The sequence below is a fragment of the Marmota monax genome, unplaced genomic scaffold (assembly GCF_021218885.2).
Source record: "Marmota monax isolate L192 unplaced genomic scaffold, Marmota_monax_Labrador192_F-V1.1 WCK01_AAM20220418_F8-fsc00013, whole genome shotgun sequence".
NCBI lineage: Eukaryota > Metazoa > Chordata > Mammalia > Rodentia > Sciuridae > Marmota > Marmota monax.
In genome coordinates this window covers 24,235,686-24,251,234 of record NW_026692202.1, presented here as the reverse complement: position 1 = coordinate 24,251,234, position 15,549 = coordinate 24,235,686, and the positions used below count along the sequence as shown (strand labels likewise).

The window sequence follows — 15,549 nt, the reverse complement described above, 5'->3', positions numbered from 1 at the left end:
GAGACCCTCAGAGTTATACAAAAGTACATACAAGAGTAAGTAAGGGGAAAGGGAAAAATAATACAAGGGGGGCAAATGAATGTCAGTAGAGGGGGAAGAGAGAGAAGAGGGGGAGGGGAGGGGAGGGGAGGGGGGGGAGGGGAGGGGGGATAGTAGAGGATAGGAAAGGCAGCAGAACACAACAGACACTAGTATGGCAATATGTAAATCAATGGATGTGTAACTGATGTGATTCTGCAATCTGTATATGGGGTAAAAATGGGAGCTCATAACCCACTTGAATCAAAGTGTGAAATATGATATATCAAGAACTGTGTAATGTTTTGAACAGCCAACAATAAAAAATTAAATAAATAAATAAATAAATACAAATGAAAATAAATAAATAAATAAACTGTGATTTTCAAGTGCCACACAGATAAGTCCAAGAAGCATCAAAACTATGGGATTTCCTAGTAAACTGGTGCCATCCCCTGAAATTCACTACAATATAGAGTGTGTTCAGAACAAAACACTTGAAGCATTAATTATATTGATTATGGAGTCTGGAGACAAACAGACATCTCACTCTACTCCCATCCTTGGAGCTCATGCTGAGTGGCCATGTTACAGGAGAGGCCACACAATTAAGCTATTTTGGTTCACTGGGTTAGCAAGGTGTCCACTTTTTATTATTATTATTATTATTATTATTATTATTATTATTATTATTTTGTATCAGAGATTGAACCCAGGGTGCTTGACCATTGAGCCACATCCTCAGCCCTTTTTTTATAATTTATTAAAGACAGGGTCTCACTGAGTTGCTTAGCGCCTCACTAAGTTGCTGAGGCTGGGTTTGAACTCACAATCCTCCTGCCTCAGCCTCCCAAATCACTGGGACTACAGGCATGCACCACCGTGCCTAGCTCAAAGTGTCCACTTCTATGAACAGAAAAGGGCTCCATTTATGAGGCTGTGCCTACCTGTCTGCCAAGAAGCAATGTGATAGCAGCTGTAAGAGGGAGAAAAAGCCCAAGGACAGATTCAGTTTCTGTTCTCCATTATCCTTGAGAGGACGAGAAGAATTTACCAAGCAGTAAGTTCACATTAAAATTGTTGTGAGTAATAACTAAAACAAAACATCTCTCACTTTCTTGGGTAACTATTGATTTGTCTTACCTGAGACCAGACCATTTGGAAACTGAAACTTCATAAACCTGTCTCATTTCCCATTCACCTGTCATCCTCCATTCCACCTCCATGCTTAGGCCTATTATCCTAATTTGGGTTTTCTTTGTGAAACACTTGTCTGCATTAACTAGATGATGAATCTCCTGTAACTGACCCTGTCACTCACAAGTCATAAGTCATTTCAAACCAGGTTTGCTTCTGTGAAGAAATAAAGGGCAGAAAGGAATGTAATTATTTTGCATCTTAATTGTTTCTCCAGGTACTGCAGCTCATTAAACTGCCTTAAGTCTTGGGGAAAAAAGTGTCCAAAAGTAGACAGAATATTTCAGAATTGACAGAGATATGCGATACAATGTAAGAGCCACTACCTCCCTTTAAATTTTTTAGTAATGAAGAATGAGATTTATAATTCTCCTTAAAAATACAGTCTTCTTGAAGATGAGAAAATAATAAACACATTTATACATTCTTCATAAATATTACCTGAGATAAAACTTGGCAATTTTTCTCAATTCTCCATATACTATGTGTAAACTTAAATCAAAACACCTGGTGCACCACACAGATTGTAATAGAATTATTTTGGGGTTGAAATATTAAATTTCCATTTAAGTTTTCCACATTTAAAGACTCTAGATGAATATGGAGAATCAATGAACTGTTACTTTATACTTTCAAGGGCTTTTTACAGTAAAAGATAAGTTTCACTACTTTTCAAGACATTTATTATATGTCTATACATAAATTTAGGGAACCCTTAGTTCTTGATGTAAAAAACTGATGTTTGAATCATGTATAAATTTTTTCCATTCTCCAAATTTTTCCTAATTAAGGCAATACTTAAGAAAGAAGATACTTTGGTATTTTAAACTACGTCTGGGCACATGCTGAATTTCCAGTATTTAAGCTTTAAGATACTCAACCTCATTCCTATTGAGCACAAGTGAGATATAAATTTTTTAAAATATAACATTTATCCTGCTCATAAAAACAGTTAATTTGAATTAGTAATTAAAGAAACCAAACATAACCTACATCTTCGTAATAAATAAAAATCAACTTTTTATAAATTATCTCTAACTAAAAAAAAAAAAATCAACTGAGGTAACAGGAAAGACTTGAAGTTATATAGACTCCAAACTTTTTATCTAACTTGCTTCGTATCCTTGAAAAAACATTCCCTCATATAGGTCTTTTTCTCATACCTTAAAATAGGGTTGATACAAGCATTAAGCTTATTTCAAAGAAAATGAATCAAAGAATAAGAATAAATGAAAATCAAAGGCTTACTGCTGTAGGTAAAATTTCATTAACATCTAACAATAAAATGATCACTTTTCTGAAAGCATTAAAAAGTTTTAATCAACTATTTGATGTTCAAGAGAATTTCTAAATATGTAAACAATTGGAAAAGAGTAAAAACTAAGAATTGTATAAAAATATTCTCTGGTTCTAAAATGTCTCCTAAAGTGGATTAAAGATTCTAATTTTAACTTAAAGAAAGTCAAGTCCAATTAAGAACAGTCCGAGCTGGGGTTGTGGCTCAGTGGTAAACACTTGCCTAGCACAGGTGAGACCCTGAGTTCAATCCTTAGCACCACATAAAAAATAATAAGTAAATAAATGTTAAATTCTAAAAAATAAAAGAACAGTCCTAGCTCACCTGGACAGCTCTGGTATCACAGACTACCTAAAGCCGTCCCATTACCAGAAACTCCCAACCTGGTGTGTTTAAAAAGGGTAGCTCCACATACCTGAGAGTGAGATGACCTAGGAGAGCAGTAACATCTATTAACCTCTGGGCACTGGATCACTTTGCAGTTTACATTTTAATGATTCAAGAACAAGTAAAATATCATTGAACTATTGAAAGTGCCTACAACAGACTTAAGGTCTGTGTACTCCCCAAATTCACATGTTGAAATTGTAATCCCTAGTATGATCTTGTCAGAAGGCTGGCCTTTGAGAGGTGATTAGTTTATAAAGGGTAGTGTCCATAAAAATGGGACTAGTGCCCTTATAAAAAAGGCCCCAGATACCTCTCTGCTTTCTGTCACGTAAGGATACAATCAGAAGTAGTAGTCTGCAACCCAGAAGAGAGCCTTTACCAGAACACTCTACTTCAAATCATTTTTGGAATTCTGAAGGAAATAAATACACAAACACTAAAACCATTTTAATATTTTGTTTTGATTCATCTTAATGGTTCCTTTAATGTATTTCTTTAACAACTTTCCAGGTGGGGTTGGTTGTGCTGCACAGTGGTTAGAGTATGTGTCTACCCTGAGTTCAATCCCCAACACTGCAAAAAATAAAATGAAATAAAAGAATTTTCTAGGAAAGAATGAAGATAAAATCAGAATATCCTATTGAATGATTCTATTTAACAAAGAGTCTTGATATTCTTCATTTTCAAAACCAAAAGAAGTATCATTTGTGTAGTGTATATAATGCGCAAGTTAAAATTATCAGGAGCTTTAACACATTATCTACTAAGTCCCTGGTCCATATATTTAACTGACGAATAGACCCTTTCACAAAGACATCTCAAAGAAATTAAAACTCAAAATACCGCCAAATAACTTTCTGTCTTACAAACATACACTCACCATTTTAGAATTGGGGAGTGATACCATCATCTACTTAGTCATCAAGAAACCTGAAAGTTATTATAATACCAGCAATAACTATAATTTAGGAATAGCTACTATGTGCCAAGAATGATGCCAGTTATATTATCCATATTACTACTCAATTCTCACCCTCCAAAAAACTTGCAAAATAGCTATTATTGAGAAATTTGCAGTAAAGAATACTATTTAATTTCTCACCCTCCAAAAAACTTGCAAAATAGCTATTATTGAGAACTCTGTGGTAAACAATACTATTTAATTTCATTTAATTCTGATTTTCTCCAATTAATTTGAGTACTGAACTCTTTTTCAACTTTTGGCGAACGAGAAGTACTAGTCTAATCATATGTTGGAAACTTTTTTTTCAAAATTACCACCAATAACATGTTGTATTACCTCAACATGTTTGCAAATTCAAATCAGTGATTCATTATGTAAAGTACAATAGCTGAGAAGAGTGTCTATGTGGGCATAGAGTTGTATTGTCTATATTTAATTCAAAAGTTTACTTTCACTCCAGTAAGAATGGCAGCTATTATGAAACAAACAATAATAAATGTTGGCAAGGATGTCGGGGGGGGGGGGAAGGCACACTAATACATTGCTGGTGGGACTGCAAATCGGTACAGCCAATATGGAAAGCAGTATGGAGATTTCTTGGAAAATCTTGAAAAAACTTCTTGAAAAAGTTGGGAATGGAACCACCATTTGACCCAGCTGTCCCTCTCCTTGGCCTATACCCAAAGGATTTAAAAACAGCATACTACAGGGACACAGTCACATCAACGTTTATCGCAGCACAATTCACAATAACTAAACTGTGGAACCAATCTAGATGCCCCTCAGTAGATGAATGGATTAAAAAAATGTGGCATATACACACAATGGAATATTACTCAGCAATAAAAGAGAATAAAATCATGGCATTTGCAGGTAAATAGATGGCATTAGAGAAAATAATGCTGAGTGAAGTTAGTCAGTCTTCCCAAAAAACAAATGCCAAATGTTTTCTCTGATTTAAGGTGACTGACCCACAATGGGGTAGAGAGGGGGAGCATGGGAACAACAGATGAAACTCTAGATAGGGCAGAGGGGTGGGAGGAGAAGGGAGGGTGCAGGGGGATAGCAATGATGATGGAATGTAATGTAATAGACATCATTAGCCAAAGTACATGTATGAAGACATGAATTGGTGTGAACATACTTTATATACAAACAGAGATATGAAAAAGTGTGCTCTATGTGTAATAAGAATTGTAATGCACTCTACTTCATGCATTTAAAAAAAATAAAATCAATAAAAAAAGTTTACTTTCTTACATCCTGATTCCTTGGAGTGAATCAAATTTCTTTCATAGCAATTATTTATAAGAATTTGACTGTTAGAATAATATGCTTAAATAGTAGGAGAAACAAAGAATATACCAGTACATATACCAATATGTTATTTTGCATGTGTGACTGAGTGAACAGAATATTATTGTTACTGTTTCTGTGAGAGCAAACAACATACATTAACAGAGCAATAATAGGCACTAAGCCTAAAAAGCATGAGAAGTATAAGATAATTTATATAAAAAAATCATCTTTTTGTCTCTAGAATCCTACAACCTAGTTGGGACAAAAGGATTAGTAAGATATTAAGAAAAGAAATCAAGAATACTTTAGTAGAACATTAGAACTATTGATAGTAGGAAAAAGATTAATTGTCAAAGGTACAGTGTAATAATAAGTAGCTAATAAGAATTCAATAGAAGAAAATGCAGTATAAAAATAGAGTAGGCAGAAATATTTCCAAAGAAATTATGTAAATCTACCTTAGCTATTCTTCACATATACTAACTAGTATTATTAATTTGCATGAAACATTTTTTTAAAATTTTCATGAAATATAAGTGATTCAAGCAATACATTTGTGGGAGTTCAGCATTTCACCCAAAATCACATGTCAATATAGAAATTAGCCACAACTAGGTGTGGTGTCATAAGCAGACTGTACCACCAGATACTGGATATTCTTTAAGAATTAAAATGCTACCAGGCATGGTGGCACGCGTCTGTAATTCCACTGACTCGGAAAGCTGAGGCAGGAGGATCACAAGTTCAAAGCAGCCTCAGCAACTTAACAAGGCCCTAAGCAACTTAGTGAGACCATGCCTCCAATAAAAAATGAAAAGGGCAAAAGATGTAGCTAAGTGGCAAAGCATCCCTGGGTTCAATCCTCAGTAGCCAAAAAGAAAAAAAATTAAAATGCTATGGGCACAGGCTCGGATTTTGGCTCAATGGTAGAGTTCTCGACTGGCACATGTAAGGCACTGAGTTTGATGTTCAGCACCACATAGAAATAAATAAATAAATAAATAAATAAATAAATAAATAAATAAATGTATTGTGTCCATCTACAACTAAAAAATTAAAAAGTAAAAATTAAAAATTCTATGGGTACATAGGATAAAGACAATCTACGCATGTCCAACAACATTCATAAAACCTTGAAACCCCCAAAATATATATATGCTGAAAAGAGAAGAAATTCCACACAAAACCAGTAAGTGAATATTATATTCTAGCATGATACCATAGAAAAGAAAAAATTGGAAAGTTATTAATGTAAAAATTTATTTCACATACCCGCCAGTTTTAATGTCATATTTAAAATTAAAATACCAAGCCATAGAAAAGTATACTATCATTAATTATATATTTGAAAGTATACTCAAAAGATAAATCTATTTACAACTGTGTTCAGTACTTTAAGTACTATTAATACTTAATTTTCATTTACTATATTCTTAAGATAATAAATCCATAAAAAGGTAAATACAATAAGAGTTATAATCCTCCTGTTCACTTTCCAGGTATCTGGGAATAGTTTAGAAAATATATATTGATTTTACTTTAAAAACAAAAATTTTCTATACTATGGCTTGGATATGGTTTGTCCCCCAAAGGTCCTGTGTTAGAGGCTTAGTCCTCAGTTTGGAGGCATATAGGTAATGGGATCTTTAAGAGAGGAGCCTAGTGGGAGGTCCTTAGGTCATCTGGGGCACTGTCCTCAGAAGGGATTAAGGTAGTTCACCTAGGACCTGAGTTAGTTCTGGACAGAGTCAGTTGTTAAAGCCTAAGCCTGATTCCTGAATCTCTCCAGCTTCCTGTCTGGCTGTGTGACTGATAAGAGTGTTCTCTTTCTCATAAGTTCCTACCATTGTGACATTACCTACCCATTTACAGGCCTTCATCAGAGATGAGAAGATATCAGCACTCTCTTGAACCACCAGAACTGTCACCTAAATAAGTTTCTTAAAATTTAATAAAGTTGCCCAGCTTCAGATATTTCATCACAATAATGAAAAAGGGACTAAAAGAATTTACATGCTAACTGATGCCTGAAAGATCCATCATTACCTGAACACACTCACAATCCCGTTTCTAATTAAATACAATGCTAAATTTATGCCATATATACAATTTCAAACAGATTGTTTTTATAATTATAGGTGAAGCCATGACAATTATTCTACTGAAAATCTTCGAAATCATCAAAAGTTCAACAAAATATAAACATTAAAAAGCCATAAAACAGAAACTGTCATACAGAAGACAGCATACAAAGATCCATTAGAAGCTTTACTTTTGTGGAAAAGAATTTCTTTTTTTTTTTTTGGTAGTTATATATGGACAGCATAACTTTATTTTATTTGTTTATTTTTATGTAGTGTTAAGGATTGAACTCAGTGCCTCACACATGCTAAGCAAGCTCTCTGCCAGTGAGCTATAGCCCCAGCCCTGGTGACAAAGAATTTCTTACTTAAATTTCAAATATTACAGAAAAGTTAAAAGAATAATACAATAAATACCTTTCGCTAAGATTCAATGTTTGTAAGTATTTTACTATAATGCCCTCCTGTTCCCTTTCCCATCTCCTCCTCTTCCCCTCTCCAGCTATCTTTTTTTTTTTTTTTTTGCTACCAAGGATTGAACCCAGGAGCACTTAACATTTTTTCTTTTGAGACAGGGTCTAGTTAAGTTGCTTAGGGCCTTGTTAAATTGCTGAGACTGGCATTGAACTTGCAATTCTCCTGCCTCAACCTCCTGAGTTCTGTGATTACAGGAATGCACCACCATGTCTTGGCTACCTTTTTATTTATTTAATAGTTTATTGCTGAGAAAACCATTGTAGTCAAATTCATTAATGCCTCTATAGAAAAACAAGATGCTAAGAAAGATAATGAATATTATAGTCTTGCAAATTCAGCTCAGGTATAGCCACCAAATGAATTCAGAATAGTACATTAAAAGATCTTTACATCATCAAGTGAGATTTATCCCTGGAATGCAACAATGGTTCAACATATGCAAATCAGTATGTGATAAACCACAATAAAATGAATACAAAAACCATGTGGTTATCAGTAGATGTGGAAAAAGCATATGACAAGATTTAACATCCTTTCAAGATAAAAACTCTCAACAAATGAGGTAGAGAAGAAATATACTTCAACATAATAAAGGCCATATATGACAACTAGCACAGCTAACATACTGATATGTATACAGAAATCCCTAAAGATACCATCACAAAACTGTAATAACTAATAAAAATGCAGGGAAAGTTTTAGCATATAAAAGCAACATACAGGAGAAATAGCATTCCTGTACATTAACAATGAACTATCCAGGGCTGGGGTTGTGGCTCAGTGGTACAGCACTTGCCTAGCAGGACAGAGGCACTGGGTTAAGTTCTCAGCACCATAAATAAATAAATAAATAAATGTCCATTTAAAGGAAAAAAAAAAAAAAACAATGAACTATTCAAAAAAGGAATCAAGAAAGCAATAGCATTAGTAATAACTACACAAAATAAATAAATAAAATTCTTAGGAACAGATTCTACCAAAGAGGGAATGTATACTGAAAACACTTGGGGAAAGTTCCATGACTTTGTTCTGAGCAATATTTTTTTTATTTGACCCCAAAGGCATAGGCAACAAAAACGAAAACAGATTAATAGGATTACAAATGAAAAATATTTTGCATTATAAAGGAAAAAAAGGAGTAAAAAGAAAAACCCATGGAATGGGTGAAAATTTTTGTAAACCATATATCTAATAAGGAATTAATCCAAAATATATAAAGAATTCAAACAACCCAGTAAGCAAGAAAACAACCAGATTTTTAAATGGGCAAAACTGAACAGACATTCCACAAAAGAAGACACAAATGGACAAAGGGTATATGGAAAAAAATGCTCAACATCACCAATTATCCAAGAAATGAAAATTCAAATCAAGAAATGAAAATTAAAACCACAATAAATGCTGGGCATGGTGGCGCATGCCTATAATCCCATCAACTTTGGAAACTGAGGTAGGAGGCTTTCAAGTTCCAAGCCAAACTCAGCAATTTAGCAAGGCCCTGTCTCTAAGTAAAATATAAAAAAGGGTTGGTGATGTGGCTCAGTGGATGAATGTCCCAGGAGTTCAATCCCCAATATCCAAAAATAAATTTAAAAAATACATTAATTAATAGATAAATAAAATTTAAAAAATAGAAACAATGATATCACTTCACACCTATTAGAGCAGCTATTATCAAAAAGATATTTGCAAAGATGTAGACAAAGAGGAACCCTTAGAGGCCACTGGTGAAAAAGTAAATTAATCCAGTCATTATGAAAAACAGTATAAAAGTTCCTCAAAAAATTAAAAATAGAACTACCACTTGATCTAGCAATCCTATTAACTACTATTGGATACATCTCCAAAGTAAGTGAAATCAATATGTCCAAAAAAATCTGCATAGTCATGTTCATTGCAACATTCTTTACAATAGCCAACCTAAATATCTGTCAGTAGGCAAATGAATAAAGAAAATGTGGTGTACATATACAATGGTATACTATTCAGTCTTAAGGAAATACTGTGACAACATGGATGAACCGAGAGGACATTACATTAAGTCAAAGATGCAAGACATAGAAAAATAAATATTGTATGATTTCACTTAATCTAAAACTCATAAGGGCAGAGAGTAGAATGGCAGTTACCAGAGGCTGGAGGATGGGTGCAAAACTGGGGAGATATTGATCAGAGAATACAGAATTTCAGCTGGATAAGAGAAATAAATTCAAGAAATCTACTGTACACACAGTGACTACAGTTAATGTATTATGTACTTGAAATTGCTAAGGGAGTAGATTTCAGTGTTCTCACCACAAAAAATAAACAAGTAAGTATGGAGAATGGTGACTTGAATCTCTCTGCTTCATAGCTGTGGCTATGCTTTGCTCTGGAACCTTTCTGTGCAAACGTGCAGGACAAGATTGCCCAAGAGCTATGGTAAAGCCCTGCCTGAGGAAGTTCTATGCAAAGGTACAGAACAATAACAGTCTTAACCTTGAGTTCAGACACCAGCTGCCAGGAATAGAGAATTCTGAGCATAACAAGATAACCATCATATCCTGCAAGCTCTGCAAACTTCAAGCCTGCCTGCTTTACAGAAACTCTGGACAACAGGCTTCCCTGATACAGTAGGATAATAACAGAATGTTCCTAGTACTGCAACAGTAGAATAGCTACAATAATGTTTCTGGTTCTGTAACTTTTTAGTCCACAAAGAACAATGCTCCTATAGTTTAAACATCCTAATTGTATGACCCTATATAATAAACATGCTTAACTAGCTTTGGGTCACTGTTCTTCCATCAGAAGTCAGTGTCCCTCCTGGTCCCAGCTTTCTCTCTGTAAGGTTTGTGTGTCTTTCTTAATCCCCCATTGCACCTTGCTGGTTTGTAAGGTTTGGTCCTGGAGGTCAAGGCAAGTGAGGTAACGCATGTTAATTAGCCTGATTTAGACCTTTCACAATGGATATATGTTGAAAACAACATGGTACATTTCCTAAATATACACAATTTTGTTTGCCAATTATAAATAATAATAAAATAATTTTTAAATTACCACAAAAATCTTATAAAAATAAGTAAAATGCAAGTTGCATTCAGAATAAAAATTTACATACCTTGGCTTCCGAAATGCTAAACTATATTGTTGGCAAGCCAGACCCACAGTTGGAGTATAAACAATAGGCATGAATTTTTCAATGTCAGACGTTAGCACTCTATAAAAGAGCTTTTCATTTCTATCTTGAAGATCCATTAAAAGAAGATACCTGTGGAAAATGGGATATAATTAGATCTACATCCAACAAAGTCATGAAATAACTGCTCAGAACTCTAATTAAACATTTTTAAGTCATGCAGAAAACATCTAACCAAATACAAATTTAGAAATGTTAAATGCTTCAAAGAAGGAAGAACAATAAACTTGATTACTATCACTCCAGTATTCAAATCATTGCTGAAATAACATCATTTAACTCAACATTTAGATTTTTATCTCTATTTTAAAATGAAAGACAAATGAAAATACCTCTATAGACATAGTTTAAGCATTTACTTACCTAATTAAATAGAAAAATTTTATCCTTTGACTTCACTATTGATAAATAAGAGAAATAACATGCAGGAAATGGGTAAGGTAGTGCAGCACTCACCTTAGAAATAACTAAGACAGGCAAGCTCAAAGGACTTTTCTAAATATTGTATCTAGTAGCTCTTTTCTGTCTAGAGATATTTCTGATCTAGAGTTATTTTTCTAAACATAAACCTTTTAATGTTACCTGTAATCTTCCATAGTTTAGAGAACAAAAAAAATATCTGCTTGGTACAAGTGAAAAAAAAATTGCACAACTATATTTAACAACCTTACTAGATTTTTTGGTTTGATTTTCTGATATGGTTTAGATATCATTTGAGGGTGTTCTCCAACAGATCATGTGCTGGAAGCTCAGGCCCCCATGTGGCAATGTGAAATGTGGAGGAACCTTTAAGAGGTGGGGCCTAATGGAAGGTAGTTAGGTCACTGGGGAAGCTGCTCTGGAAGGTATTAATGCAGTTCTCATGCGGCCCTAGTCAGTTTCGTCAACTGTGAAATATTAAAATAAAAGAGCAATCTTGGCCCCATCTTGTTCACTGATTTCTGGCCTTATGATCTCTCCCTCTCATAAGCATTCCTGTTATGATGCCATCTGCCATGTTGTAACAGAGAAGACGGTTCTCACCAGAGGCCAAACAAATGAGGCTGCTCAATCTTGGACTTTCAGCCTCTAAAATCATGAACTAAATAAATCTCTTTTCTTTGTAAAGTAGTCAGCCTCAGATATTTTGTTTTAGCAACAGAAAACAAACTAATACATTTCCATTCCCTAGAACAAATGAAAATGTATAGAACTGGGAAAAAAATCAATGGATGTTAATGCTTGGGCAATTAGGTAAAATAATCCAGAAAACAAACATTTGGGAGGAAGATGGTGACTTTAATTTTAGACATGCTAAAATTAGCAATGTGGGAGTCATCATTGCTAAATCAGTGGTCAATTCTCAGATCTCACCTTACTTATCAAGAACATTTGACATAAGTGACATCCCCTAAAATTTGACATATTCTCTTTCCTTGACTTCTAGGCCATCATATTCTCAGTATTTCTTCTACGTCACTGGTCATTCCCTTTCAGTTTCTTTGTTGTTGTCTCTAGCTATGGTTTACATGTAACGTATCCCCCAAAAGCTCACATGTGAAACAATACAAGAAGGTTCAGAGGAGAAATGATTGAATTGTGAGAATCTTAACCCAACCAGTGAATTAATCCCTGATGGGATTAACTGAGTGGTAACTAGAGGCAGGTGAGGTATGGCTGGAGAAGTGGTTAATTGGGAGCATAGCTATTGGGTATATATTTTGTATCTGGAACTGTAGTCTCTCTCTGCTTCTTGATCACATGATGTGAGCTGCTTTCAATCTGCCACTCTCTCCCACAATGATGTTTAGCCTCACCTAGAGCCCTGAGGAATGGAGCTAGCCTTCTTTGGACTAAGACCTCTGAAACTGTAAGCCCTCAAATAAATTTTTCCTCCCCTACAGTTGTGCTGGTCAGATCCTTTAGTCACAGAAGCAAAACAGTTGACTAAAACATCTCCTCTTCTCTGAAAGCTTTCTAACACACATATAGAATCCATTAGGAAATTATGATGGTTTTATCTTCAAATAAATAAAATAATTAAAAAAATAACTGTATTTTACAAACAATTCCCTTCCAAATTGACTACCCTTTCCAAATAATGAAATATTTTAACAATTACACACAAGGACTATAAAAATCATATTTAGGAACAAGTTACCTGTCAAAATCTGAGTTCAGACGCTCAAAATTTTTAACTACTCTAAGGACCTGGATGTCCGGGCTGATGAAGCAAGGTGGCAACAATCCGTGAATATTCAACTGTTGTCTTTCTTCCAGAGTAAAAGCTAAGTCCTGTGGAGAAAGGGAAAACACACTAATTTGAAGAGGGGAAAAAAGGACAAAAAGTATGTCACAAACACACACCAATAAATTCCAATGAGGATGGAATTAAAAATCAGAAGATCTGGCATCACTCTAAGCATGGTCATGCAACTGTAAATAAATCATGTCAGCTCTCCACACCTCAGTTTCCTTATCTACAAAAATTAGAATACTGGACTTTTTAGAGCTCTGTCATTTGGATATTGTTAGGATGAAATTAGAGAATGGATGGGAGGAAACTACTTGAAGCACAAAAGTGAAAGAAGATATAATCATTAATGTCAGTAAATATAAAAATAATATTTTTACAAGAAATTTCAAGATTAGGAACGTGAGTATGTCACCTGTGACCTGCTGTGCTTCTCTACCTCAGCAAATACCTTGTATAATTCTGAGATACATGTTCCAGCACTCTTCTCCTGAGTTATCTCACACTATTCATATGCACTCCAGCTATGCAAAACTTTTCCCCACTGCTTGAATACACCACACCCTTCTATTTTTTTGTGGTCAAGAATGTCTTTTTTACTTCTCTGCCTGTCAACAATTACCTCAAATGTTCCCTCTTTCTAAAGTTTTATCAAATTGGCCTACTACATATATTATAGTCTTATTACTTTAATATGTTATGTTTTCTATGTACATGAACACTGATTGTATAAAATGATAGTAATAACAAATTATGGAGTTTAAAAGCAAGCAACAAAGCAGATATTATGAGTTGGTGCAAAAACCAGAATGGACCTAAGAGATTTGCTAGGGTATAATATGGAAAATAAAAGCAAACAAGCCTCTGTAGTTGTTAATGGGAGAGAATGATATGGAAGATTGGGATAAGGAATCCCTCTAGAGAAGACTCTGCCTGGAGATACAAAAGATCAACAGGCTTCTTTGACTCCTGCATTGCTGTTTCTTTGCTGCCAGCATATGAGCTGACATGATATGATGCCTGCTGTTATGACAGAATGTCTGTGCCCCATCAAAATGCATATGTGGAAATTCTCACTCACAAGGCAATGGCATTAGGAAGTGGGAATTTGGGGGGTGATTAGGTCACAAGGACTCTCTACCCTCCTGAATATGATTAGTTTCCTTACAAAGAAACCCCAGAGAGCTGCTTTGTCTCTTCCACCACATGAGGAAACAGAAGATGCTAGCCATCTGTAAAGCAGGAAATGGGACCCTCACCAGACAACAAATCTGCAGCACCTTGATCTTGGGTTTCCTAGCCTTCAAAAATGTGAGAAATAAATTTCTTTTGATTATAAGTTACCTAGTCCATAACATTGTTACAGAAGCCTAAATGAACGGACTACAACTCTCAGTTTTGCACATTGATTTTTTTTTTTCAATTAGCCATAATCACTCCTCAGACAAACTTCATTGGTTACAATACTAATACTGTGTGCAAAGCTAAGTATGCACATTGTGACTACTACTGCTGTAGACAACTTGGATAGAGAGGAACACATTCACTGTCATGAGTGGTTCTATAATCATCCTTCTTTGTCCCTGAAAATTACTTGCAAGGACAGAACAGTGACTCCTAACTTCTTGTGAAGTTTACTACTTGGGGTCAAGAACAGACAATTTGGTTCAACCCAGAGGGAGATGACAGACCCTGAGTGGTGAAGTATGAACATGTTTAATACCAGAAAGTCTGTGAAAGAGACCAAAAGATGAACAACCCTCTCTTTCTTCTAATCTCTGATATGATCAGTTCCATTAATTCATGCCCCTAATAGAAAGGCTATGTTTAAATAGCCTACTGAATCAGGAGGACATACTAAAGAGACAATTAAATTTGTCCACTGAATGACCCTCCCACAGTATCTTAGTTGCCTACAAAAGCTAGCAGAGACTAATGGCTCCAAAATTTCCAATATAAGATGTGTCCATGTCCAACCTTGAATTTTTATAGTCTCCAAATGAATCAACAAAGATGAAATCTAGCTACCAGATGTTTTCCCCCACTTCAGCTATTCTCATAGCTACAAAATTCCCACTATTATATGCTCACTTAGGAATGCTGTGGGTTCCAATAAGTAAAGACAGAAGCAGATGGTCTCTTTCAAGAAGGACAATCCAATATGGCCAACTGTGCCTGACCCAATCACACTCTCCTGGATGCCTAGAGAACGAGAGACCAGCACAGTCTGCCAGCTCTTTACCTAGGAGTTCTAGGCAACACCAGCAGACACCTGTGGTATTGCCTGGGTTCTTTGCCCATTTACTTCTTTATTTGTGCTTTGTGTCCCCACCCTAGAAAGCAAGCTCCTTAAAAATCAAGAAATTTTGCTTGTATTATTCATTGTTTTTTCCCTAGCACCTAGAACAGGTCTGA

At 35.0% G+C, this 15,549-nt stretch overlaps 1 protein-coding gene across 1 annotated transcript in view; it reads right to left on the bottom strand.

The window, feature by feature from the left end:
• Positions 1-15,549, bottom strand: part of Me1 (malic enzyme 1) — a 167,229-nt gene that overhangs the window by 139,192 nt on the left and 12,488 nt on the right. The window contains 2 exon segments of the mRNA XM_046432042.2: positions 10,824-10,973; positions 13,042-13,175. Coding sequence (XP_046287998.1) covers positions 10,824-10,973; positions 13,042-13,175 — 284 coding nt within the window.